Genomic DNA, 27,905 nt, shown 5'->3' with positions numbered 1-27,905 from the left:
GTTGGGGAGTAACGGAATACATGTACCGCCGTTACGTATTTAAAATACAAAATATGAGTAACTGTATTCCGTTACAGTTACCGTTTAAAAAGGTGGTATTTAGAATACAGTTACTTTGTTGAAATAAATGGATTACACGGCGGTACTTCCCTGTTTCATATTGTGGCGGGTCAGGACTGTTTGGGTTTTGTTTGACAGCTACGTTCTGTTGTTCCAGGCGGCAGCGTTACGGTTGCCATGGTTACAGGGTGCCGCTCTCTCTCTCTGCGTGTTTCCTGGGTGAGAGAGGCCTTTTTGTTGTTGTTGTGCTAAGCTAACAGGCAGAATGCTACAGGTATAGCTCTAAAGAATGTAGCATCATGGGCAGTGTAGTCCGTGCTGCAGGGAGAATGGACTGCCATACACGTTATGTGTCTGTGAGCGAGGGAGGGAGAAAAAGTAAAAGTACGAGCTGTCATCGAGCAAAAACGGGAGCTGGAAGCATGTAAATATAATAATAACCACTGCAGCCAAGAAGAGAGCCTGACGAGCCCAGTTGTAAGTAAGCTATTAAGACTCGACTGTACACCGTGTTCGTGTTTTCCTCTGAAACAATAAGTTCCGTTGGAGCAGCCTTTCAACGCCTCTCTCTGTCTCTGCTAGCAAAGTTGACCCAGACAACAAAGTAAAGCTAGTTTTCGGCTACGAGCCCGACACAGAACCCGTCGTATTAGCCAGAGGTCCCTTTACTACGGTTCGGAGCCGCGGACCTTCAGTAACAGTAATAAATCACAGCAATAGTACATTCATGTAGTTGTAAACAGCATGATAATATATTAAGTAATCCAAAGTATTCAGAATACGTTACTCTCATTGAGTAACGTAACGGAATAAGTTACAGAATACATTTTGGGGCATGTATTCTGTAATCTGTAATGGAATACATTTTAAAAGTAACCTTCCCAACACTGCCGATACATGCCGAGTCTTTCTTTGGGGCGTACCTTATAGTCTGATAGGATGGATACTGGAAATCTTCCATATAACTGAACCAGTATAGGGCGTCCTTTACTTCTGGACCTAGTTTAGACTTCTGCACATGGATTTTTTATCTGCATATTTTCAGTAATTTATGGCTGTTTGCTGAGCATTCAGTGGAGCTGGCAGTGCGCGTGCATCGATTGGATTCAGTGGGGCTTTCGAGTCGCTAATAGTCTTCAAGCTCACGCTGACACCGTGTCCGTGTTGGGGTCTGTCAGATTACTCTTTCGCTGAGCGATCCTTTAAATATCTCTCGTAAGTCAAAAGATTCTTTCACTTCATGTGACGTTAATGGAATTCATTAAATGAGCGAGCTGCCTCCAGCGGGAAGGATGAAAATTAGCTCGGGTGTAATTAGATTGCAGTTAGTGTATTTTGACATGAGTGTGTTTGAGTAGTTCAGATCGACTGGGTTTACATACATTATCATAATTAAGTATGTTGCGAGTGAAGATGGAGTGTGTGTTTACTCTGCGAGTTTAGATGGGATGCTGCTGGAAGAAGTCATGCTCTCCGCTTCGTTTATTCCATGATGAATCCGCACAGGGAAGCTCCAGAGTACAGTTAGTTCTGCTGCAATTGTGCAATTATTAGATTATTTAAAATGCACACATGAGAGGAAATACTAGAGAATTTTTTTTTGTGAAAAATGACCATGTTTCAAAAAGCAGAAAGTGCAATATTTAAAAAGGAAAGCAAAGCGCACAGAGCCCATATTTTGGCACCGTGCATTGTCAGTACTTAACGCTCCCTTTGACTCTATCACAGCTCGCAGCGCTCTTTCTGCAGCACTTCAGAGTCTTTCACTGTCTGGCATATTTTCGCTCATTGCTTCTGCAAGTGTCTGCTACGACTGTGAGATTCTTTATCCATCTTCCTGCACTGCTCTTTGAACACTCCGATTTTCACTGATGGGAGTTGTGAACTGTGAGAAACATGGCAAAACTTTTGTGCCTCTTCAGGTCGTCTGTTGTGGATTTTGAAGGATTATTGTTCAATTATAGAGGATTTTCTCTTGCAAAGTCTGACAACCATCACAGCAGAGAGGGTTGAATTCATTCTTCCATTGACCATCGCTCCACAGTCTGCAGAAAAGACTTGGAGTTCTTTTCATAAAGGTCTGCACACATTTCTTTGCTTATTGAGCTCAAGAGGTTCACAGGATTTGTGCACTTGTATACAGTGCATCAGGGTTTTTCAGATACACACGTGCAAGCTTCTGTTTCAAAATGTAGCTATGTTGATGCAAGAAAGGTCAGCTTTTCCAGAAGTTTCCTGCAGTCCAACGAGTGGTTTGGATATCTTACAAGCTGTTATTAGAAACTGAGGGCATTGCACTAGCGGCATAGGATGCAGTGACGATTCCTGGCTCAAACCTCTGGTCGGGGCGTTTGTGAAGATGTTGCATGTTGTTGGTTTCCCCTTACAGTTCAAGGCCTTTCGCCCAGTGTCACCTGGGACATGGATGGATCCACTGGGATGGATTGAAGCTGACTTCTTCTTTGTGGGCATCAGTTATGCTAATTTTCAGAGTGCTATAAAGCTGTTTAGGGCCTTGGTTTCAGAGTCACAGCATCAGAGGCTTAAAGACAGACCTGCACTTGACAAATATGCTCTTAATGGACTGGCACTATGATAAAAGACATAAAAGAAAGCCCATGTCGCTTTTGTAAAGACATTTTTTTGTCTGTCTTACTACAACCTTTTTATGAGTTTGTATAACTTTTGTTTAAAATGATTATCATTTTTTGCCGTGTGTTGGATGCTGCCGTGCGTTATCCAATAAGCCGAGCCACCACAGCACATGTTCGATGTTATGTAATACTCTTTAAGCATAAAGAAATCTGTCATGCAATAAAGACTGATGTCATTATTTTAATGCATGTGAGGTAAAGACTTGCGCGTTTCAAGGAACTGCTATCCAGAGCATCAGCTGATACTTCCCCAGTGTATTTATTGTGCTTCATGTTGTATGCTGAATGGCCGCCTCTTCTTACAGATCTCCACACTACGCCTGCCCAGAGGTTATCAGGGTAAGTGCTCGCTCGCTTCTTGTCTGTCTCTTTCTTTCATTCAATAATAGGAGCTCTGAATCAGAGTGGCTCTTACATCACTGCTCCATCCTCTCTGCATTCACCAGGCTTCCTCGTTCCCTCTCACTTGTGCGTCTTTATTGCCATATTTCTTTTTATTCCTGCTTCCAGCTGCCCGTACCTGTACATCTTCATAAAGTCAAGACTTTCTTTTCAGTTTGATCCCTTTTTCTGTGATAGGGTCTTAGTTTTGATTATCACGGGGCACTTCTATCAACAGTATGCCCCGAGTGAGTGCTCTGTACTCTCTGAGGTAAAGGGTCGTAATCTGCATGGTTTATTTTTTTATTAAATATTTCTCACAAGTCAAAAACACAAAGTTGCTGTTTAAAAATGCCTGTTTCAAATGTAAGAAATAGACATTGTTTTTAGTGGACAGCAGCCCAGCTGTGTTTCTATGCTGTCAACATTCAAAATAGTTAAGCATTGAACACATGACTGTAAAATGGGCGGTACTTTTGTTTAAAGGTTTAAATAACCCCCAAAGCATCATTAATTATGAGCATTTGTGATTTAGTGTTGTTGTTTACTAATAATTCTTCATTAACAATTCTACAGTGGCTTGCAAAAGTATTCGGCCCCCTTGAACTTTTCCACATTTTGTCACATCACAGCCACAAACATGAATCAATTTTATTGGAATTCCACATGAAAGTCCAACACAAAGTGATGAACACGTGAGAAGTGGAACGAAAATCAGACATGATTCCAAACATTTTTACAAATAAATAACTGCAAAGTGGGGTGTGCGTAATTATTCAGCCCCCTGAGTCAATACTTTGTAGAACCAGCTTTTGCTGCAGTTCCAGCTGCCAGTCTTTTAGGGTCTGTCTCTACCAGCTTTGCACATCTACAGACTGAAATCTTTGCCCATTCTTCTTTGAAACAGCTCCAGCTCAGTCAGATTAGATGGACAGCGTTTGTAAACAGCAGTTTTCAGATCTTGCCACAGATTCTCGATTGGATTTAGATCTGGACTTTGACTGGGCCATTCTAACACATGGATATGTTTTGTTTTAAACCATCCCATTGTTGCCCTGGCTTTATGTTTAGGGTCGTTGTCCTGCTGGAAGCTGAACCTCCGCCCCAGCCTCAAGTCTTCTGCAGACTCCAAGAGGTTTTCTTCCAAGATTGCCCTGTATTTGGCTCCATCCATCTTCCCATCAACTCTGACCAGCTTCCCTGTCCCTGCTGAAGACAAGCACCCCCAGATCATGATGCTGCCACCAACATATCTGACAGTGGGGATGGTGTGTTCAGAGTCATGTGCAGTGTTAGTTTTGCATTTTGGCCAAAAAGTTCCATTTTGGTCTCATCTGACCAGAGCAGCTTCTTCCACATGTTTGCTGTGTCCCCCACATGGCTTGTGGCAAACTGCAAACGGGACTTCTTATGGTTTTCTGTTAACAATGGCTTTCTTCTTGCCACTCTTCCATAAAGGCCAACTTTGTGCAGTGCACGACTAATAGTTGTCCTATGGACAGATTCCCCCACCTGAGCTGTAGATCTCTGCAGCTCGTCCAGAGTCACCATGGGCCTCTTGGCTGCATTTCTGATCAGCGCTCTCCTTGTTCGGCCTGTGAGTTTAGGTGGACGGCCTTGTCTTGGTAGCTTTACAGTTGTGCCATACTCCTTCCATTTCTGAATGATGGCTTGAACAGAGCTCCATGGGATGTTCAAGGCTTGGGAAATCTTTTTGTAGCCTAAGCCTGCTTTAAATTCTCAATACCTTTATCCCTGACCTGTCTGGTGTGTCCTTTGGACTTCATGGTGTTGTTGCTCCCAATATTCTCTTAGACAACCTCTGAGGCCGTCACAGAGCAGCTGTATTTGTACTGACATTAGATTACACACAGGTGCACTCTATTTAGTCATTAGCACTCATCAGGCAACGTCTATGTGCAACTGACTGCACTCAGACCAAAGGGGGCTGAATAATTACGCACACCCCACTTTGCAGTTATTTATTTGTAAAAATGTTTGGAATCATGTCTGATTTTCATTCCACTTCTCACGTGTTCACCACTTTGTGTTGGTCTTTCAAGTGGAATTCCAATAAAATTGATTCATGTTTGTGACTGTAACGTGACAAAATGTGGAAAAGTTCAAGGGGGCCGAATACTTTTACAGGCCACTGTATTTCTATAAATCTGGGACTACAAATGATTTTAGATGCTATTTTATACATTTTTGAGAAATGAGGGCTGCGATTTTTGGCCAGTTAATGTGTTAAGGCCCAGAGCAGCCAGGGTGATGTTTGGGAAACATTTTAGGAGGAAGCTCATCTCTGTGTGTGTCTGCATGTGTGCACCAGGGGGAGAAGTATGATGGGAGGAAAGCCGATGCGTGGAGCTGTGGAGTCATCCTGTTTGCACTTTTAGTGGTAAGTGACTTCTCCTACTGCACTGCAATGGCAGAAAATGGCCTGGACATTGTGCTTTTACAGTCATTTTCACACGCGTTTGGCATCTTCATGCAACAGCAGTGAAACTCATAACATTTCCAGACACAACCAAAATATTGAAGAGCTGCAAACATCGCAGAAAAAAGAAGCAAAAAGACAAAAAACTGAGATTAAAAACAGCTACAATTGTGTGATAAATGACCATAAAGTATTACTAAGAGATGCGAAATGCCCACAAAGAAACCAAATAGTTTAAATATAATATGTAATGACAAACTGAACAAAAATACAAAAAGGTGCTAAACAAAATCAAAAACTCATGAAGAGGGATGTGAACAACTGTAAAAAGAGGAACATTGTATCCACGAGGAAGCACAACAGAATCTTAACATTAAAATAGTTACATTTTCTAAATCGGGCAACTCCTGATTTGATACAACGTGACAAGTGAAAAAAAAACAAAGGGGCGGAGTCAATTCAGGTTTTTCCTTGGCAAAGTATTTATACTGCATACAGCTGGGATAAAGTAAAAAAGATCATGAATTACTTCTGGACAAAGTAAATCACCTGATGGGAGCACTCTGCATCCTTTGGTATACCTGGAGTCTGTGGTTTCCACCAGCCAGGATTAAATTAAAGATGGGCTGCTGGAAACACAATGTGTACTGATAAAATATTAAAACCACATTATAAATAAAATGGGTACAGACAGGATGTTCTCCTTTCCTTTGTAACGGGACTCTTTGTTCTAAATTGTGAATCGACAAATGAGCGACTGCAGAAGAATGTTTCCACAACACAAATCTGTGTTTCATAAGTGACAAAACACGGTGATCGATCATTTAAGGCCGGTCATAGGCAGCACTGGTGTGTGCAAACGTGGCTGCTGGTTGCATACATCTACATGCACATTATGTTCCTGTGCCGTGACGACCGCAGCTTTTCAGGAGAACTCTGTGGAATCTGTTTTGTTTGCAGTGACTGTTTATCTCTGCAGGAGATGCTAATAGCACATTAGTGAGTGAGAGTCCAACTCTGACCTTGGTTTGTCTCATTGTTCCCTCTTGCTTGAATGGCTAGCTTAAATGATTCATTATTACTAAATATTATTATACCAGCATATCTATGTGCACGTAGAGCCTTGATGCCCTGAATCTAAATGAGACTTTAGTTCTTTAAACACTGTTTTGTTGAAACTAGTGCTGTCACCTTGTTAAAATGACGTTAACGCCATAACCGCATTAACGCAACAAACCGTTAGCGAGTTAGCACGGATCGCCCCGTGCGTGGGGCTGCACAGTGTTAACGATCGATCCGTGCTAACCGTCTAACGTAGATTCGTCGCGTTAATGCGGTTATGGCGTTAACGTCATTTTAACGAGGTTAACGCTGACAGTACTCGTTGAAACATATGAGAAAATGCAGGTTAGAGATTCTGTCCGTCCATAAAATAATCAACTTATTCTTGTCAAGCTAATAGAAACATTTAGACCCGGACCACGAGGCTTTATTATGGTAAATATGGCAGCTTGTATGTAGTTTGGCCATGGGTAAAACTGGGCCTCTGAAAAACTGGAATGCAGGATTTTGTTAATTCCAGGTTGTCGGTAAATAAAATATTTATGTGGGGAAAATCTAGTTTATCCTAATATTGTTTTTTCCCCTACAAAATGATGTGAATATGTCAGCTTTGCTTCGTGCGGACACATCACATACGAAGGCTTTTCATACCAGCAGCTCTGTAATGTGCTAGTAGCGAGTAAATGACTGTTTGTTTTGGTGCCGTGTGAACGCACGAGTGTTTTATCCTCTTGATGAAGATGGATCACATAACACAGTCATCATGTGAAGATAAATCTCTCCGCTGGTGTTGTTTTGATTACCACGCAGTGTCAGTGACCATCTGGCTTCATCCTGTTTGTTTTTTTATGAGGAGGAAACGGTATCAGTCATCGTGTTATTGAGCGTGCGTCCTAGCTGGAGAGCAGAGGCAGAGCCGGCTGGCTGCAGCACAGAGTGCCTCATCGTCACTCACTCTGATGACTGATACCTCTCGCGAAACTGCCTCTGGTCACCTTCTTTGTCAAACAGCAGATTATCTCTCAGGGCACACCTGACAGGCCGGCTACATGACAACAGACAGATGTCAGCGCTGTGATCTCGTGTTGCTGGTGTGATTTTAATACAGAACTGCTTAAACAAATAAATACAAAGAACCAGGACCTGCTGTGCTCGTTTTTAGCTCCATATCTCCATTCTTGGTAGTTTGCATGATCCACAGAGCAATCCACATATTAATAATGATAGTTTATTAATAATTATTGAGTAATTATTTAGGTTGTACCAGGCCTAGAGGCGACATCGCTGCTCATCCACTAACTGAAAGCTACTTTAGCTCCTCCCCCTTTAAGGCTGTCACCACTTTCCTCTGATTGCCTCATCAACAGAAAGCTTAAGTAGCCAGTGGGCGGGGCTTCTTTGCTTCATGTGACCAACTGTAGATATCCACTCTCACTGACATTATGAAGATCTGGGAGTACAGAACAATCTGAAGTGGAGCGTTTACAGCATTGGGAAGACTTTAGACTCCAAAGGAGCATCTCCAGCTATGCTGACCTTTATTAAGACCACGTTATTAGAAAGTAACCACCACTACAACAGGATGTATAACAGAAAATAAGGGATTGAAATGTGTAAATGTTTAGACGTTGCCATTGCGCCTTTTCTCAGGGTGCTCTTCCTTTTGATGACGACAACCTGAGAAACCTGCTGGAGAAGGTGAAGCTGGGAGTTTTCCACATGCCTCACTTTATCCCTCCAGACTGTCAGAACCTTCTGCGCGGCATGATTGAAGTAGACCCCATCAAGAGGCTGACGGTAAGCTGCTGCAGTCTGCTCACGTCACATCGCCTCCTGGCCCGATTCGTTATAGACCCGGGGAGGACTGAGGTCCTCCATCAGCGTGGCTGTGGTCGCTTTGCATTTTTATGATCTCCGGCTGCTGCCGTAGGAACTACATGCTGCACTTGTGCTAAATTTAGCACATTTGCACTGTGACTGACCTTGCAGCTACTGTTCTTTCCTTTCATCTAAAGCCAAAGATTTGTTTAGAAGACAATCGTTGCTAATATAACAAAAGTACTGTTAGATAATCTGCTTTCACTTCATTTTCTTCTGCAGGTTAAGCAGCTGTGTTAGGCATCATACCGCAGCTGATAAATCTGTAATTCAGGAGTAAGAACAGCATAAAAGTGTAAAACGAAATCAAACACCAAAGAAATGATAAACAAGTCACAGAGAAACTATTTTTAAAAGCTAGTTTTATAAAGAAGATTTGAAAGAAAAGGCTTTTAAACTTTTACACTGCGAACCTCCCTGCTTCCTGCTTCCTGTTTCCCTTTATTCCAGCTAAGTCATAGCCTAGGGTCTGCTCCTGTTCACTGCTCCTGAGCTTTAAAAAGGCTGGAAAAAGCTGCAGTGTGCAGTTAACCAGCATGCTCACCAGTGTGCCTCGTTGTGGTGAAGTGGACACTGGATCCTGCTGTTTGATAAAGACACCCATTCCCTGGATCTTCAGAGACCATTGAGCCTGCTCGTCTTTGTCCGTTTCACTTGGAAATCATTCATTAATGTTTATTTGTCCTTACAGTTGGAGCAGATCCAGAAGCATACGTGGTATCTGTGAGTACAGACACTTGAGTTTATTTTCGTCTGCTTCTGTCTTGGTTCAGTGTGTACGTGCATGTCCGCTTAAAGTGATGCGATGAAAGAAAAACGCCACAGCAGATAATGCAGAATGAAAATAATAAGAGTGTTTTTTGAACTCTCTGATGGAGACCTCTCAGAGAGGAATTGTGTCCATTAGTCCTGAGAGTGAGAGCTGTGTTTGCTCCAACGCTGAGAGGCCAGATCATCAGGATGCTCTAATGCACCTCTGATTTCTAATGGATGTAATTTTAAAACTCAAATTATTTTGATTTGAAATCACACAGAGGGTCACACAGCTCAGTAAAACCTTATTTCACTGATTTTTGCCATCTTACTAAACATTTTAGATTGAATTTTTGCCAGATTTTTGGCCTGCTTGACAAACCTCTGTGCATCTTTGGTTCGATTACTTTACTACTTACTAACTTTCCACCAAATTGAAGTTTTCAAAAGCTTTTTCTGATCATTGAATTTAAGGACTGAGCTTCTCTTTTGTTGTGAAGCTTTAGTGTCTTCACCAGAGCGTTTGATTGTGCGGTTTATGTTGCAGAGCTGGAAAGAACGAGCCAGAACCCGAGCAGCCCGTCCCCAGGAAGGTGGCCATCAGAACACTGGCTTCGGTCGAAGAGATCGACCCCGACGTCCTGGAGAGCATGCACTCCCTGGGCTGCTTCAGAGACAAGGACAAACTGACCAAAGATCTGCTGTCTGAGGAGTGAGTGACAATGAAGGGACGAGGGAGCAAAAAGTCATTTACAAAACCACACATGAAGCGGATCGAAAGGGTGGGAGGCGCTGAGACGGAGAAGAGAAATATATTAGAGACTGCTTGACAAACTGTCAGCTTGATGAATTATTTCATTTAATATCTTGCGATGATCAACCGTCTTTTTGCACCGCTGGGTGCTCAGCTCACGGTCATTTCTCTTTGTCTCTACAGGGACAACCAGGAAAAGATGATCTACTTCTTGCTACTGGACCGGAAGGAGAGGTATCCCAGCCACGAGGACCAGAACCTGCCACCACGCAACGAGATCGGTAGGCCAGTCTAACCAATATCTGTCATTGGTCCATGCATGAATGCCTCAACGACTATTTGGTGTTTTGCTAATATCTTTGGAACGCATGTTCATCAGCCCCACATGATGAATTTTGATACCTTTGGTCATACCCTTAACCCCTTAGGGTTTGGCTCAGCAGGTTGTGTTAACATGCTAAGCATGTTTATACAGTAAATCAAACTAGAGTAAGGCAAATGAAGCAATGAAGGTTTTAAATGCCAACATTTTTTTTTGATCCCATATGTTTTGATTCTTTTTAATTATTTCATCCAGGATTGCCACAAACCTATTTTACAAAAAATATACATGTTGTTTGATTCCAGTTTTCTATCTCTATTAACTTTGAAAGCAACTCAAATCTACCAATAACCTGTTGTTTGTCAGTGTCCATGGCAATTTAAACTAGTTTAATTAAGGAGTAGCATTCAGACTCCATCTTATAGAGATTAAGTATTATCTGCATTTCTGTTTGAGTAAGTTCCTACTAATTTTTATTTTAATATTAATAGAAACTAGCAACTTAAAAAAGGTGTTTATATTTAATTCATTCAGGTTCATCAAAACTGATGGCTATCTCGTCTTTAAGTCTGACGTCATTAGCTATGTCTGGGTCCAAACTCCGCTTCAGGTCCCAAAGTCAAACGTACAACGAGTTACAAACTGTCTAAATTCTTTCATCTTTAATAAATGATCAGCGTTGCTGCTTTATCAGGTTTAACAATTAATTTTAACATCCAGGCATCCATGAAAACAGAATTTATTACATTTAACGATGTTAGACGTTAGCAGGAAGTTAGCTCGCTAGTTTCCACCTAAACCTGATATAGCATGTTCTGACTGAGAGATTTTGGAAACAAATCCAAACGTACAGCTCTGCTATCACTTCCAACATAAATGAAGACAGAAAACTAAACAGCAGTGACGTTTGTAGGATTACTGAAGTTGGGCTAGCTGATATATAATGATGTGCTACGTGGTGGCTAGCAACACAGCTATGTTAGCATAACATTAGCACAGTGGAGGATGAACGCTAACTTTTTTCCACTTGATAAAAGTTAACGTGAGGGTTCCCGATGGTTAGAGACAAATGTAATCGCATGGCAGGATGCTGTAAACGGACCAAACTTCAGTCAGGAGAACAACTGAGATAATCCATCCACAATATGAGGTTAGTCATTAATGTACTGCTGCATGGGCCGGGCTGCAGTTACATCGTAAGGGTTTAAAAACTGAGCTTTAAAACGAACAGTGGTAATAAAAACTGAGAGCGATCACTGATTGTTTTTAGAGGTTTGTTGAGATTAAGTAGAACAAGATACAAACATGTTAAAACACAACAGCCTTATTAAACGCAGAGTAGTTTGGACCCGGAAGCAGGAAGCTAGTTAGCTAGTTTATGACTGTCTCTCTAGTTAGCCGATTTTCTATAAATGTAGGTTTGCCATTTTCACTTTTCATGCTGTTAGTGACTTTTGCTTTGGTTGTTGCTTGGATAGTTAGTTAAATACACTCTTTTTATGAGTATAGCTCTGTGGTTAGCTATCTTTTTGTGGAAGAGTGCAGAGTGAGCTAGCTAACAAAGCTTCACAGTCTTTGTGTACTACATGTAGAACCTTTTTTCATCAATTTTTGTTGTTACTACTAGTTTAAAAATACGTTTTTGGAAATTACATACATACACACACATTTTTTTTTTTTTTTGCCTGTCCTGTTTGGATCTTTAGCCGTCAGAATTGTTGTCTGAAGGCCAAAAAGATGCCAAGCAGATTTACTTTACCAAGTGGATCATCATGGCCTTGCCATATTGGTCCATTTGATTGACCTTTATTATAATTATGTATTTATTTGATTTGATTTTTGGTTGTTACAGACGGGACAGACATGAATGGGGGATAGGACAGGGAGAAAGAATGAAAGAAAGAGAGGGAGAGAAAGGAAAAATAGAGGAAAGAAGAGATGGTGAGAAAGGGGGAAGAAAAAAAAAGAAAAACAAACAAAACACCTGGATCACCTGTATGGAGAAAAAAAACAGAAGAGAAAGCAAACAACAAAGAGCAACATAATAAAAACAACATCATCACAATAAACTAGATAACAGTAGATAACAGTAGATACTAAATATTACATGTTATTGTGCAGTACGCAAGATTGACAGCGCACAATGTGCTTTGAGGTAGCAGCCAAGAAAGGTGTAGGTTGTGTCTGTGTACACCTGTGTGTACACCTGTGTGGATCAGCACGCTTGTGTTCAAAGGGTTTCTCCTTGTAACGATCTGCTAGGGAGTGTCATCAGTATTTTAATGTGTTGAAGTAAAATTTAGCTAATGTTAGCCATTTAAGAAAAAGCTAATCTACCAAATTAAAGCTAAATATATGCTAATACAGTCATGTTTTGACATACTGATTAGCTTTTTAATGTGAAACTGATAATAGCTGAGATACCAAGAAAAGGTATTTTGTGTTTGTTTGCTATCTTCTTTATCCATGAGCGTCTTCCTTCCACAGAAAAAAGTAAGTGGAAAATCCTGACTAAATGTAGGTCAAATGACAAAATTTGGTATGCTCGTCCAAATACAGGAACGCATTTTTTTTCTACTCTGCTCCTTTAAAGTGGTGTCCTAGGTTACATGTAGAGGGGTAAAAAGAGCATAATGAATAGCTTAGGGGGCTGAAGTGTTCTGATAAACTGAACCTATCCGTTAGTATTTCACCTTTAATTTACTGTTTTATATCAGCTTTATGAGATTCTACCATGTGATAAATATAGAATAACGTGTTATTTTTGAATTCTTCTGACTGTTTTTTGTTTTTTAATGATCACTTTTAATGTTTTTGCCTTTATCTGTTTCCTTCTCATCTCGGCTCACCCTGGGCCCGCTCAGCAGACCCTCCCAGGAAGCGTGTAGACTCCCCCATGCTGAGCCGTCACGGCAAGCGGAGGCCGGAGAGAAAGTCCATGGAGGTGCTGAGCGTCACAGAGGGAGGGTCTCCTGTACCGGTGCGGCGAGCCATCGACATGGCCACGCACGGACAGAGGTAAAAGACCGAGATTGGCACGTGTGCTCGTGTGCATGGACAAACATGTTTCTCCAGGTCAATCAAGGCTGTTTGCTGTTGTTTAAAGTGTCATTGATGAGTTTTGAATTGATTATCAGTTATGATAAATAATGCATTTAATCACAGTTTACAGCACTTTATCAAAATTGGACTGGTCTTTTAGAAATATTAATTTCACAGGTGTACTGTTTGCCCTCAGTACAACTTTACTTCAATCTTTCGTTTCACTGAGCTCTGTCAGGTTTGCTGGGAAGTCTCTCAAACAGCTGTAAGTCCTTCCATGCTTCAGTGAACTGTGGTTAAATACATGATGCATTATTCTTTCTCTGGTGGTGTCAGACATACAATACACATCACACAAGGCCTGATGTAATCTCTGGGTTTAGATCTGCCCGAGACTAACGGTGCACTCTTAGCTCTGGCAGAAATTCATCACAGATGTTGAAATGCATGGACCGGTCTCTCAGGTTTGTGCGTGGTGTGGGTAAAGTGTGCATGGAGCATGCAGGACAAGAAGCATCCCGGTTTGAGAAGCTGTGAACTGAAATCCATTTAGCAAGCGGGCGTGCACGAAATCTGTGGATGTTTTTGTAGTCGAGCTGTGACAAAATAATGGAGGAGATTGTAATCCATGTGTTTCCTGCTTCCTAATAACCTTGTATGGACATGGGTGTACACACATATATGACAAACAGAAAAAACTAGATGATAATGTGAAACCCTACATGAAGAGCTGAAGGAACAGCATGTTGTTTACTACAGGAGTGAGGTATTAGTATGAGACAAAAGTTCTAAATCTTCAAAAAACATAAAAAAAAACAAAGCAGAAAAAAATATCTTGTTAACTTATTATCTGATGGCATCTGAGAATAATGCGAGTGAGCGGTCTTCATCAGCTCCCTCACCAAAACCAGAGTAGGAGTGAGAATGCAGCTGAGGATCAATCCCATGCTGCAGGAAACGGCAGACGATGTCCAAACTGTATTGTCATTGTCGGGGGTTTATGTGTGAAAACAAGCTTTCATCAAGCTACCATATTAAATGACTTACTTTATATTCAGATGCAGTAGAAACGATTGATGGAGCATCAATTTAATGGCCTGATGGACTTCTGTAGCCAATGGTTGGCACTGTGGTGGCTGTATGTGTTTTTTATATTATCTGTGTATTTAAAAGAGAGCAAGCTAACACATTTAATTCAATATATGCTCTGGATGTGTTTTGAGTAATTTATGGTGTCATAGAAGAGGTTAAGTAGAAGGAGCTGAAGATCTTTGTGGTTCTCGTTCATAGCATTCGTTTCCTGTCTCATTATGGGAATGTCTCTTGTGTGACCTTATCAGAAGCTCAAATGCCTTTATGCCAGCTACATGATGCCCAGACAGTGGGATAGCTCAGTAGGTAGAGTGTTTGCCCCATGACCGGAAGGTCGGGGGTTCAAATCCACCAAACGGCTACCCTTGAGCTACCCTTGAGCAAGTTACCGTCTCTGCACACTGCTCCCGGGCGCTGGATTGGTATCTGCTCACTGCTTCTTCTCGTTTTTAACAGAAGAGTGGAAAGACACCTGTGCTATTGGGTGCTAGCATACAAGCAGTAGCAATGCTGTCCTGTGGCTAATGTTGGTGTCAAGTAGCAATACTTTCACCCCGAGAAGTAGCAATCTTTTCCCAAAGCAAAGTAGCAACACTTTGCTAATAAAGGTACCACTAGCTTTATCATCAGGTAGCAATACCCTTCGGCGCTAACGGTTTCTCACATTAGGTAGCAATACCTGTAGAAAAGTACTTTTCACCCCATGCTAGCTGAAGAATAGCAATATTCTCTGGACTTTAGGGAGTTGTAGAGCTCGCTAACATTCACAACTCTCCAGCTAACCATGGCTATGACTGACAACAAAGTTGCAAAACTTTGTCCTTGCAGCAAGCAGATTTCTGCCCGGGATACACACCCGGTGTGTGCGGCATGCCTTGGCTTATCGCATGCACGAGCTACCATGACATCCATACACAACTGTATCCAATGCACGGCTTTCACACGCAAACTACTCCGCCGCAGGCTAGCTCGCCAGGCTAACCTGTCGGGTGGCGACCCTTTGCTGTGTGAGGCTGCTGCGGCGCAAGGAGAAATTGAAATGCCCAATGATTTGGCCGCAACACCAGGCCCGAGCTGGGCACATGCAGACCCTCACCCCATCGTCACTGCTTTCCCGTCACTGGAGACACATGGAATATGTGAGTTTTTCCCCCATGCTTGAGTCACCCTGGATTGGAGATGCTAACGAGGACAGAGATGAATCAGGCGACACGGAGCTCCTGCTGTCTGACGATGAGGAGGAAGAGTCCAACTCCTTGGCTAGCATCAGCTTGGTTGAAAAGCCCTCGGCTAGCGGTGAGGTTGAAAAATCTGCACTGCCGTCTCCCCTGGACATGCAGGACGTGTGCAAGCGCACAGCTGCTAGGCTCAACATCCCGTGGCACGGCGTGCAAACCGAGGTTGTAAAATCTCGTTTTGATGGTGAGAAATATCCAAAGGCAAAAAAGACGGGAAAGCATGTGTTGCCCGTTTCCCCAGAGCTACTTGATGAGATATAAGTGATGGGGAAAGAAAAGACATACAGCGAAAAACACCCCATCGTGGGGAGCTCCCTTTTGGTTTATGAGAGGATGGAGTCAAATACCACAAGTGGAACTGTTAATATTGAGCCATCTTCACCTGAAGACATCTATGTCCTCATCACCCCATCCCTCCTCTCCAAGACAGACCGCTTCCAGTCTAGCCTTACAAATAAGTGCTAAAAGGCAGCTGCTCTGTGGGTAAGAGCCCACAACGCCGCCTCTATGCTAATGGCTTACCAAGCCAAGCTAGAAAAGGACATGACAGCTAAATCAGATACCACAGTGTGGGAAGAAATCTGCGTCATAACTCACCACGTCCTCTGCCTCCACAAGGTAGCTATACAGGCTGCTGGGAGAACCATGGGTCTCATGATTATCCAGGAGCCGACACTCTGGCTCGGGCTGACCAACCTGCTGACTAAGAAAAAAGAGGAGCTCCTCGACACCCCTGTCGCCCCTCAAGGACTCTTCGTTGCGGCTGTTATATCATTGCAGAAGAGATGTGAGGAGAAAAAGAGAGGCGACAAGGCTCTTCTCTAGGGCCTTGGGCTGCTGTGCCTCTACCCAGGTCCTTTTCAGAGCAAGTTCAATGGGACATGTTCCACGGATGATCTGATATCGTCGTGTTGGTGTTGTTCCCAGATCATCATACTAAATGTTGTTCCAGGTTCAACATTGCAAGTGACCAATCACATTGTTGACGTTATTCTTTTGCGCACCAAGCCATTCGTGCATTTATGAAATTCCAATGTTGCAAGGACAATATCAGTTCTGCTTACCGTTTATTAAAGGGTTAAGGTTAGGGTCCGTTGATCGGCGGACAAAGGCGGTTTCTTGCAGCTTAACTACAGTTTTTTGTTTTACGGCGGTTTTTCCCAAAGTCGCAAAAGTATGACATCACAACATTCTGATTGGTCACTTGCAATGTTGATCCTGGAACAACATTTAGTATGATGATCTGAGAACAACACCAACACGAGGATATCAGATCGTGCCATGTTCCACACAGAAGGCAGAAGCCGGGCCGGCGTTCCCGTCACTGGACCCTTCAGAGGGAAACAGCAAAAGATTGCAGTTTGTTTCACAAGCACGTCTCTCATGCATTCTGGATTAAACTGCGATAATGCAGACGTGCCCGTTGCCTCCGTCGCAGGTGAGGAAGGTGACAGGACACCGGGATGGCGAATGTTGGCAACCACAATAGGGCAGCCTGCGTGAGCTTTCAGATCACCTGGTCTGCTGTGTTCTTGTTGTCAGAACATGAAAAACTGTTTCTCTTCATATAAAGCAAATTATACATTTGCAGTATATATTTTTCTTGTTCAAAAACCATATTCTAAACGCTGACATATGCTATGCTGGAGCTTTCATACAAATTGTTGTACGCCGCTCTGCTCGTGATGAGCTGCACTCAGCAGGTGCCGTCTGATTTGTTACACTTCAGCAGCTTTAACAGCCAGAAAGCGCACGTCTGGCTGCGTTCTATTTCTGAGGACGATTCAGACAATAAAGCTGAACATTACAGCTTGTAAAAATGTTTCAGAGGTGCAAAAATACAGAAACTGATTGTTTACGGTAAGGGAGTGTGTTGAATGTCCCACTGACTCCAGCATGACCCATGAATGTGTGTCTCCTCTTAATTTTTGACTCCTTAGTTCTCGATCTCTGCATGTATTTGAGGTTTTTTAGTTCTTGGTAATTTTTGTCTTGTTTTGTTTTAGTTTCACAGTAATAAATTAGTTTCAAGATTTCTTTTTTAACAGGCTCGCATGTTGCACATTAGGTTTTCCCTTGCTTGACTGCCTTTCTGTCTATCTCTTGATTTTTTTTTCTGCCCCCTTTTTAGCAAATCTGTTTTCAGTAAGAGCTTGGATATCACAAACGCTAACTGCAGCAAGGAGGAAAGGTATTGGATTTCTGAGTCTCTGTGTTGTTGTCTGTGTTATTTTCTTCCCACTCGTCTCTTTGGTTTTTCTTATTGCTTGCGAAAGTTTGTCACACCTTTGTCTTCCACTTTTAGATGTAGCATGCGGTTCATCATAGAAAAAGTTTATTTACCTTTTGTTATGAAAATCTGTCTGTGGCCACTCAAATATTTGTGATTTCTTTTGCATCATTTTTACATTAATTGATCATCTAAAAAACCCACATTGTGACCAAAGCAACGCCACAACAACAAGATATTCTCTTTGCTAATAAATCACTTCAGACGCTCAATAAAAATACGACATTAAGAAAAACAAAAAGAAACACAATCAACATTTCTAACAGCTAATGTCAGTAATATTTTATTTTCTGGACAAAGATGGAGAAAGTCTTATTTTCTTATTAGTGGATTGAAATCTCTGGCGACAGGCGAGCATCATTTCTCTCAGCACCGTCGTTGGCTCTTTTTACTACCTTTGAACTGAAGGAACAGAAAACTGAAGATTTTGAAGGATGATATTTATGTAATGAGTTTGGGTCTCTGGAGAGTGACATCACACATAAATGCATTGGTCCAAATAAAGGTAAGGCAGTGGCGTTACTGCCTTTGACAACATATTTTCCTCATATTTTAATAAATAAAAATCTATTTTATGTTTGGGTAAATGCAACCCTACTTCAAAAAACAGGTTACAAATATTTCCATTTCAATCCTGGTGAAGAAGTCTGAAATCGTTTTGGTGGATCACGTTTACCTTTTCTGTCCAGTACAATGTTTTTGTTGCTGTAGTCAGTTTTCAGCTTTCTTCTTATATGTTCTGTAGGTGCCCCTTATTTACTGTAAATGGATCCGTCTGTGTGAAGAGTGCCTGGACAACAACAACTTTTACATGATGTTAGATAGGGCTGTGCGATATGACCAAAATCTCATATCCTGATATAAGAATTCTATCGTCCAATAACGATATAAATCACAAAAATGTAACATTTTCTGTAAATTCTGTGAATCTCGTGCAGCTCGACTTGCATGAAGTGTTTCCAGCTGCGCGTCGTGTAGCTGGAGTCGAGTGTTTTAACCGATGCATGAAACGATACATTTTTAGACATAAGTTGTAACGGCGCCGTTTTCTTTGTATTTATTACACGGCGTGCTGCGGGGAAAAGCCTGTTCTAACGTTTGAGTCTAAGGTTTATTTTTTTGCACCTGGCGTCTTTTTTACTTCTCATCTGTAAATACTCTGCATCTTTCACGTGATTCAGTTTATTTTGAAAGGTCTCAACAGGATCTTGAGCTTTATTGTGAAAGGTTTATGTGGCTCATAAACAAGCGGACACGCGATGGTGTTACCGTCGTTGTTGCTAACGACAACGCATAAAAACAGGCGCTTGTCCGTCCGTAGTGTGGTTATATTAAATATAAGAGAAAGAGAGAACTTTAAGAAATGAATATAGCCACTACAGTGACCATCAAAACCATGAAAAAATATTACCGTAAACAGTTTATTTTGCGACACCACGAAACAAACAATAGCGTGAAATGAAACGACAGACGTTTTTATATCGTCATCCGATATATATCGTTATATCAAACAGCCCTAATGTTAGAGTTGTAGGGACAGACTACAGCTGGTGTCCATCAGTGCATAATAAGACAAAGTGGATACAAATGGAAACTCAGGTGTATCGTGTCAGATAGTATTGGATCTAAACAGCATTTGGATCCAGGCAGCATGATGTAAAATGGTCACGCTGTTATCAGAAGCCTATATCAGTGTGAGCAGAGTTTTCTGTTCACACTGAAATCTGAAAAATGGCACACGATGAGTTTTGCGCTCACTTCCTTTTTGGTGTTGCTTCCTCAGCCGCTGAGAGGCAAACACAATTTTTAGGTCAACTTCCTGCCTCCGTGTCTAACACCGCCTCCTCCCCTCCTAACATCTTCACTCCATATCGTGTGTGTGTGTGTGTGTGTGTGTGGGGAGGAAGTACTGGCAAACAAACAAACTTTTTTGCACTTTGCCAGTGTGTTTTTCCAATGATGCATGGGGAGGGTTGTGTATAATGATTTGTGGATCCTCCCTGTGCGGCTGACCTTGCAGGAGGAACACAAGTTTGTCTATGGATTTGTGGCCTTAATGGAGATTAGCATAAATTAATTGCTTTGAATGCAGATGGAGCATAAACACGAGATGAAAATGAGGTTCACAGTCCCACTGAACAGCTTTTTATCTTGCTCGTCATCTAACTGGGAATATCCGTAAAATGAAGCTTGTTGTGCCCACGAACAAACATCACCAGCAACAAACCAGGAATCCATCTTCCTGTTTCAGAGATGAGCTAGCGTTAGCGTCCTGGGTTTGTCCTGGATGGGCGCCACCGTTGATGAATTGCGTGTTACAAAAGAGCTCCTCTCGCTGACGGGAGAGTCCTGTCGCCATGATTTAACGTAACGTCAGTGCGTGCTTCCTCAGCATGAGGACGCAGAGCAGATAGAATATGTGTGATTCTGCAGTATTATACTCTGGGACTGTATCACAGCGGGACTACAGACAATAATGGAAAACAAAGAGCTTTTAAAATTATGAGGTAGTTGATACAATTAGCAGATTTTCAAAAAGTTCGGTTTGATGCTTCGACTTCTCACGTAATGATTTCTTAACTTCCATTATTTATTTGTTTTTGCTCTTCGGTTATTTTAAATAACTTTGATGGTCCAGTTTTTGGGTTGAAAAACAAACATCATGAATGAACTGTGATTTCATCATTTCTTTAAAACTCTTTAAAACTATAAATGTTAGCTACTGGTGTATTTTTTCGCATAACCAGAAGCGCCATATTTGGATAAAAGGGTAAAGTGCAAAAACGATCAACTAATTCTAAGAAGATTAGGTAGCAAACTGCATTCAGAAAGAGCACTGCTGCAGTGCACAGACACACATCTGCTCATTAGTTCAAATTGATATAATTTCACTCACCAAAACAAACATCGTTGATGATCTGTACCATTTAGTAAGTCATTGTTTGTCAGGTGTTTTCATTAAAAAATAGCCTAAAAGGTACTGACGGCACAAACAGGAGAGAGGCACAGTTCAGTGGCTCCAATTAGGCTACGTTCACACTGCAGGTCTTGATGCTCAATTCCGATTTTTGGATCAAATCCAATTTTTTTTCTCTGCTCGTTCACACTACAAATAAAATGCGACAGCAAACGCGCTCTAGTGTGAACGCTCAAAGCGGCCGCATGCGCAAAAGAAGACGTCACACACAACGCGCTCTGTTTAGACCCAGAGCAACAGTATTGTTTGACTGATGGCCTTAATATAAAGACTTCAGACTTTACGTTTCCCAATTTTTGCTTTAAGTTATTTTGTTATTTACATAATAATGTAAATAACCTAATAATGATCCTTATTGCTGTTTTAGAGAGGAGCGGTGCTTTAAAGGATAGTTGCAGATTTCTGTCAGAATCTGCAGATTATACAGTACAAAGAAAATGTTCACGTTTCTCCAACGTTGTCTTCCCAACAGTTTCACTGACATCTACACGGGATGGCCAGGAAGCGTTCGCGATGTCTTCTCGGGCGCTGATAGTTGGCGTCTGTCTTGTGTCAGTGAAGTAAAAGACGGATTTAATGCGACTTGACCATCAAACAGCAGTCGCTTTCTGAAACATCGGATATGTATCGGATTCAGAACCACATACGAAAGTGACCCAGATCGGATTTGAAAATATCGGATTTGTCCCATTCACACTGTCATACCATGATATCATATCCGATGTTTTAGAAAGCGACTGCTGTTTGAATGGTCATGTTGCATTAAATCCGTCTTTTACGTCACTGACACAAGACGCTTTGAGCGTTCACACTAGAGCGTGTTTGCTGTCGCATTTTATTTGTAGTGTGAACGAGCAGGCAAAAAAAATCGGATTTGATCAAAAAATCGGAATTGAGCATCAAGACCTGCAGTGTGAACGTAGCCTAAGATGCAAAGATGAGGCCTGTCAGAAAGTGTGAAACGACCCATAGTTGGGCTACCAGGCTTTAGACATACTCTGTAATGCTGTTAAGTATTTTAAAATGAGACTCTGAGAGAGACCTTTGTTTAATTCATTTGGAAATAATATCAGTTTTTAGTTGCAGTTTACTGTTGGAAACATAAGCAGTGGTCACATTTAACGAGGTGCGTCTATATATTTAAATTAATGATAGCTGCTTCAATTGAAAGATTAGAAGTGGTGTTATTAACACAGGCTCACCATCAGCTGTTTGACGTTCGTCTGTACTTCTTAAATACGTAAATCATCAGCATGTTTAAGTCAGACTAATTCATCGTGTCATTAAAAAAAACAAGATTAATGTCGTTTTCTATTTCAAAAAGACAAAAAATCTGGATGATGAATCCAGTAGCACAGCAGCAGTTACGCAGATGTTTTATTTCACTCACAGCTAAATTCAATTAAAGCAGAATGTTGAGTTCAGATGTAAAAATACTGTTTATAAAAGCTTTACACAAGCAGAAGAAGCTAATTGGTTTCTAACAACTTGCTAATATTTGTTTTAGAAGTTTCTTCAGCTGCATCGCTGTAGAGACGCTAAAGCAGCCAAAGAGAGAGCATGTCAACATCGGCATTTTAAATATTATTTAAATAATATTATTATTATAATATTATTTTTAATAATATATAATAATAATAATAATAATATAATATATATAATATATATATATATAATATAATAATATTTAATATTATTTAATATTAAATAATATAATAATAATAATAATAATATATATATTTAAATAATAATATAAATAATAATTATTTAAATGATATTATAATGATAATTAAATATTATTATTTAATAATATTTATAAATATATTATATTAAATATATAATATATTAAAATAAATATTATTATTAAAAATATTATTAAATAAATATTATTATTATATTATTATTATTATAATATTATAATAATAATAATATTATAATATTATTTAAATATTATTATTATAATATTATGGTTATAATGAAAATAGTAATAATAATGAAGAAACCAAGGGTCATAGCTGTGAGCTCCTCGTGTGATGACAGCACATCTGCAAAATCTAATTTGCGGTTGGCAATGTCATTTCTGCTTTATGAGAATTTTATTTATTTATTTTCTTATTTTTGTGTGTGTGCCTGTGTTTCTATCAGTCTGTCTGTGTCTTCAAGCATTTTTAATTATGATGTAGTGTTTTCATTTTTCACTGCCAACAAAGCCAAATTGTTTATGGGCAATTAAATCCCAAATTCTTCAAAGACGTCAGCGGGCCTGAATGGTGGAAGTGGCGTACGGGCAAAAGCGAGAAGGGGGGGGTGAAAAGTTAATGACACGTAAATGAAAAATGGAAACACTCATAAAAAGAAGAAAAGAGAAACCATGGTAATGAATTTTGCAGTAGCTCTCTGGTTTTGTGTGTGTGTGTGTGTGTGTGTGTGTGTGTGTGTGTGTGTGTGTGTGTGTGTGTGTGTGTGTGTGTGTGTGTGTGTGTGTGTGTGTGTGTGTGAGCTGCTCTGAACTTTGGTTAAGGACATGATTTACTGAAGCCTGAAGTTGTCCTGTCACACCATAACTTTCCCCTCTAGTTGTATTATTAGCCACACAAAAGCTAAGATCCTTCAGAGTCAATGGAAAATCTCCACTAACCACTTCCACTGTAACTAACCATTTACGGCCAGGTTAGCAGCCTCTTACTACCGTATCTGTAATGGTCATTGCACTAAATCAAATAGAAAAAGAGGAACCCAAAGACAGGAGAGCAGTCAGTGAAGTCTGTGGATAGAAATCATGAGAATGGACAAGCGGAAGAAGATGGATGGATTTCCACCATAGCCCACATTTTCATCAGAGCTATATCATAGGAATATATTATATTAAAGGTAGCACCTTAACTCCAGTGATCAGGAGAAAAGGCTGCAGCAGACCAGCTCTTTGAGTTGTAATGCAGTCAACACCAGAGATTTGAAAACTGTAAAGCACTTTATTTTGTACACATTCATCTTTTGCAGGAGAAGCTGAGTATATAGAAATGTGGAAGATGAATGTTGTCTGGATGAAACAATGAATGATTTAAACATTTTCAAAAAGAAAAAAGAAACTCGCTGAGGTCCAGAACTCATGCCAGCTGTAAAAAAGCATGCTAGCTTAATGGTGCTTATTGTGACTGTGGCCTGGGGGGGAAACAGCCTCGCTGACAAATGAATTTTTAGTTGCCCCACGAGGGCAGCTCAAGAAGTTTGGTTTGGAGAGCTCACAGATGTTGATACGAGGAAAGGTTTCAGCAGGACGGAGACAATAAAATGTATTTGTAGAAGGGAAAAAAGGAAGAGCTACACAGAAAGGTTCAGCTCCTTTGGATGAAGTGTGTGTGTACATGTTTAGGCATCGCTGTGAGGACAGAAAATTGGCATGCTACTATACTTGTGGGGACCAACAGTCACTTATGGGGACAAAGTGCCGTCCCCACGAGTTTGAAGACATTTTTGAGGCTCAAAATGTGGTTTTAGTGTCAGGGTTACAGTTAGGCTATGGTTAGGTTTAGGCTCAGGGTAAGCAGCAAGGGAAAGCATTATGTCAATGAGATGTCCTCACCAAGATATGAAAACAAGTTTGTGTGTGTGATGTCCTCACCAAGATATGAAAACAAGTTTGTGTGTGTGATGTCCTCACCAAGATATGAAAACAAGTTTGTGTGTGTGTGTGTGTGTGTGTGTGTGTTGCTTTGTACATTGTGGTATTGTGCATCATGCATACTGTCCACTTTGTGAATATTGATTTTACCGTGTGTGTGTGTGTGTGTAGGTCACGGTCAATCAGTGGAGCGTCCTCTGGTCTGTCCACCAGTCCTCTCAGCAGTCCCAGGGTAAGTATACGTCCCTCCCATGCAGTGATTGGTTCCCCACAAGCACCTTGCTGGCTGACTGGCTCTGCTGGCATATTGTTACGCTCATACACACATATTTGTTCACATTTCCCTCCCATTGCCTCCCATCAGCAGCTCACATTGTGGACTTCATCATAAGCCTGTTTGACGTACAGCACAGCCTAAATGAGGGAAACGAGTGAGTTGTACATCATGTCAGGGCAGGTGAAGAAAGAAGAACTCTGCAGTGAAGCCAATCTGGAAATGTTAAACTAACTAAAGCATGAAAAGGCCAAAGCTGACTATATACAACTAACAAAGTCCATCTGAGAGCCATTTGTAGTTCTCTCACTGTAGCCTGCTGAAGATTCATAAGACTTTAGTTTCATTGAAAAAGTCAAAGCAGAAGGAAAAAACATGTCAGTAATTTTCTAACAGCTGGTCAGCAGGAGGAACTCGAGTAAATTTCAAGTTCTGCACATGTGATATTAGAGTATCTGTCTTAAAAATCCCCACAAAGCGCTCACTGTAACGACAAAAACATCACTAACAATGGGAACCATAAAAAACGAGTCCTCAGGTAAAATAACAGCACAGCTGCGGTAAATAGTCGATTAATTTATGTAACTGATGGAAGTTTAATAGCTTAATAATTTGAGTTTTCAGGGAAAAATGTTTTTAAAAAGTATCTATCGAGTCTTCCGTTGTAGTAAATGAAATGTTCTGTTTTTTCAGTCATAAACGCTCAGCACGTTGTTCCTAATGACCCACTAGAATACGCCAGCGACCTCATCGCTGCGAGGATAAATGAGTGTTTGCCTGTTGATTGAATTTACCCAAACAATCAAATGCTTTTTGCATTTTGTCCTTTCTTTCCAATGAACCACTAACACCTTTGCCAGCGCTGACGTATGGGCGCTTCTGAATAAACTGTAAATATTGGCTAAAACCAAATATTTGGAAACAAACTAACACGTGTATCATTCACTGTAATAACTTGTGTTTAAAAAGTGAATGGTGAAATCGTCAGGGGAGACGTAATAAGACATTTAACCCTTTAAGACCTACCATAGAACCGAGTCCGCCAGAGCTTATATTATATTTTTACATGCTGTGGAGCCATTTTTGGGAGCATTTCAAGTTGATAGACATCAATACAACCATTATAGTCCAGATTTTAATAATATGTATGCATTAAGTGCATAGTAATTACATAAATTGCGAAAAAGTGCAATAAACTACAAAAAAATTGAAAATCGTTTTTGTTTTTTAACATATATTTCTAGTTAGAGAAATTTAAGAGGCTTATCCCTCAAAACTGTAAATACAAAAAAGTTGCGGCAAAGTGTTTCTGGAATATTATGTTTTTGTTGCTGCAAGTGCTTTTTATGCAGTTTTTGCAAAGCTATATGTGGAAGGAAACTGTGACCGAGGACAAGCTGATGGCATAAGATGTAAGTACAACTCCTCCAGTTTCATATGCAAAAGAAATTATTGCGCTAGCTTACGTGGTTGCAGAGCTACCGGGATTTAAAAATAGTTGCGAAAAATGGAGCATGCCAGCTCCGACCGGTTTTAAAGGGTTAACAGATGCTATTTGTTGATGATGATGATGTCGCTCCATTACTAACTCAAACAGTTTCCACCAAATTACTGAAAAACAAATCACAGTCAGTGGGTCATCTGTGGAAAATAAAAGATGCACTTTTTTATCTATATCGTCATCTAACTGCTCTGCAGCTGTGAAGTAAATAAAGGGCTTCTTGTTCTTATTCTTTTTATCCTCATTGTTATTCACAGCAGGCTGATCTGATTTAGGATCATTTGAACCCAGTGTGCGCTGCGCTGTACGTCACACAGAGCTTTAGATGAAGCGGGACCAGATCCATTTATGAGCGCAGACCAAACTGAGATATGGCGATTAATATCCACGAAGAACAGATTCTGATGACGTGAAATTAGTGGAAGAACACGTCGGTCGGTCTCTGAGAAAACCCTGCTGCAGAGTCAAAGCAGGGAGGAGGAGTGTGTGAATCAGTTCACAGCCTCCAGGTGTTGCTTTGCTGTTTCCTTAAAGTCGTTCATTTTTACTAACTAACGCTCAGAAAGAGCACAGCCTGGGTATCGTAACATTTTCTATCCTGTGAGGACGTGTTGAAGTTTTATGTTCTGTCCTTGTGAGCCGCACATTGTGATGTGACACAGCGAATTAAAGAGGAGATCGATTGTAATCTTCAGCTCCTCTTTCTATAAGTGATGCTGATTCGTTCAACAGACCCACCTGAGTTTATTTGCTCAGTCTGTTTCATACATGCTGAAGAGAGGATGCTTTTGAAACTTCCTAAAAAGGTTACCGTTTTAATTACTGATAAGAATCAATGAGTAGCTGCTGAGTCTTCTGATGCATTTCTTTTTTCGGTAATGAGAAAATACTGAATCCGAACTGCAGAACTCTCAGTGTTAAACTCTTAAACAGACATGACTGTGTTACTTTATGCAGATCAGCTGCACATGCTATTCCAAGAACGGGCTGACAGCTCGCCACAGGCTCTGCAGCCTCGCCGTTTTTGATTTGCTGAGGTCTGCTGTGCTGCGGCAGTTTGTTCAGCTGTGGATTCTCACCGCTCTGACCTGTCTTATCAGTGATCTGCTCATTCATCCCACAGTATTGTGCGTCAGCACTGGGCATGCACTCTGGCTGCTTTCCCAGGTGGAGGGTGAAGCTAAATCGGTTAGCTTTCAAGCTGGGTCACTTGCTGGTAATTAGGGATGCACCGATGTATCTCACAGTAGTCTCATCTGTCAGGTGAAAGCCTTAGCTTCAGGAAGTGCCGCTGATGGTTGGCTCTGATATTAAGAGGCCAAAACATTTAAATAAACTCCAAACCTTCATCTTTTCAGTTAAAAGTTGTTTTTTTTTCTCCACATTCTGGAGATTTGCTGCAACATTCCAGCGTGTTCAGTGTGACCACAGTGGTGGCGTTTTCACAGGACAGTGAGGGGTTTAGCTTTTAAAGAGGTGGACACGCTGCTTGCTCATATGTAGGATAGATAAAGCGTACGATGCTTTATTCTCCGTGTAAACAGTGATTTACATGGTTATAATGC

At 40.9% G+C, this 27,905-nt stretch overlaps 1 protein-coding gene and 1 long non-coding RNA gene across 9 annotated transcripts in view; both read left to right on the top strand.

Annotated features, from left to right (window-relative positions):
• Positions 1-27,905, top strand: part of LOC146525131 (uncharacterized) — a 286,848-nt gene that overhangs the window by 198,817 nt on the left and 60,126 nt on the right. The gene's annotated exons all lie outside the window — the stretch shown is intronic.
• Positions 1-27,905, top strand: part of LOC146525132 (serine/threonine-protein kinase BRSK2-like) — a 168,261-nt gene that overhangs the window by 115,678 nt on the left and 24,678 nt on the right. For 3 of the 8 annotated variants that reach the window (XM_085161674.1, XM_085161698.1, XM_085161670.1), the window contains exons 6-14: positions 3,020-3,053; positions 5,428-5,496; positions 8,248-8,394; positions 9,167-9,198; positions 9,776-9,940; positions 10,166-10,263; positions 13,169-13,322; positions 17,808-17,867; positions 24,737-24,797. In XM_085161674.1, the coding sequence (XP_085017800.1) occupies positions 3,020-3,053; positions 5,428-5,496; positions 8,248-8,394; positions 9,167-9,198; positions 9,776-9,940; positions 10,166-10,263; positions 13,169-13,322; positions 17,808-17,867; positions 24,737-24,797 (820 nt within the window). The remainder of the gene's footprint in view (positions 1-3,019; positions 3,054-5,427; positions 5,497-8,247; positions 8,395-9,166; positions 9,199-9,775; positions 9,941-10,165; positions 10,264-13,168; positions 13,323-17,807; positions 17,868-24,736; positions 24,798-27,905) is intronic. The other 5 variants (XM_085161680.1, XM_085161707.1, XM_085161689.1 and 2 more) reach the window with 3 other exon arrangements.

The sequence above is a fragment of the Neolamprologus multifasciatus genome, chromosome 1 (assembly GCF_963576455.1).
Source record: "Neolamprologus multifasciatus chromosome 1, fNeoMul1.2, whole genome shotgun sequence".
NCBI classification, from domain to species: domain Eukaryota; kingdom Metazoa; phylum Chordata; class Actinopteri; order Cichliformes; family Cichlidae; genus Neolamprologus; species Neolamprologus multifasciatus.
The sequence above is the reverse complement of the archived record's forward strand: the minus strand, read 5'-3'. Positions and strand labels throughout refer to the sequence as shown.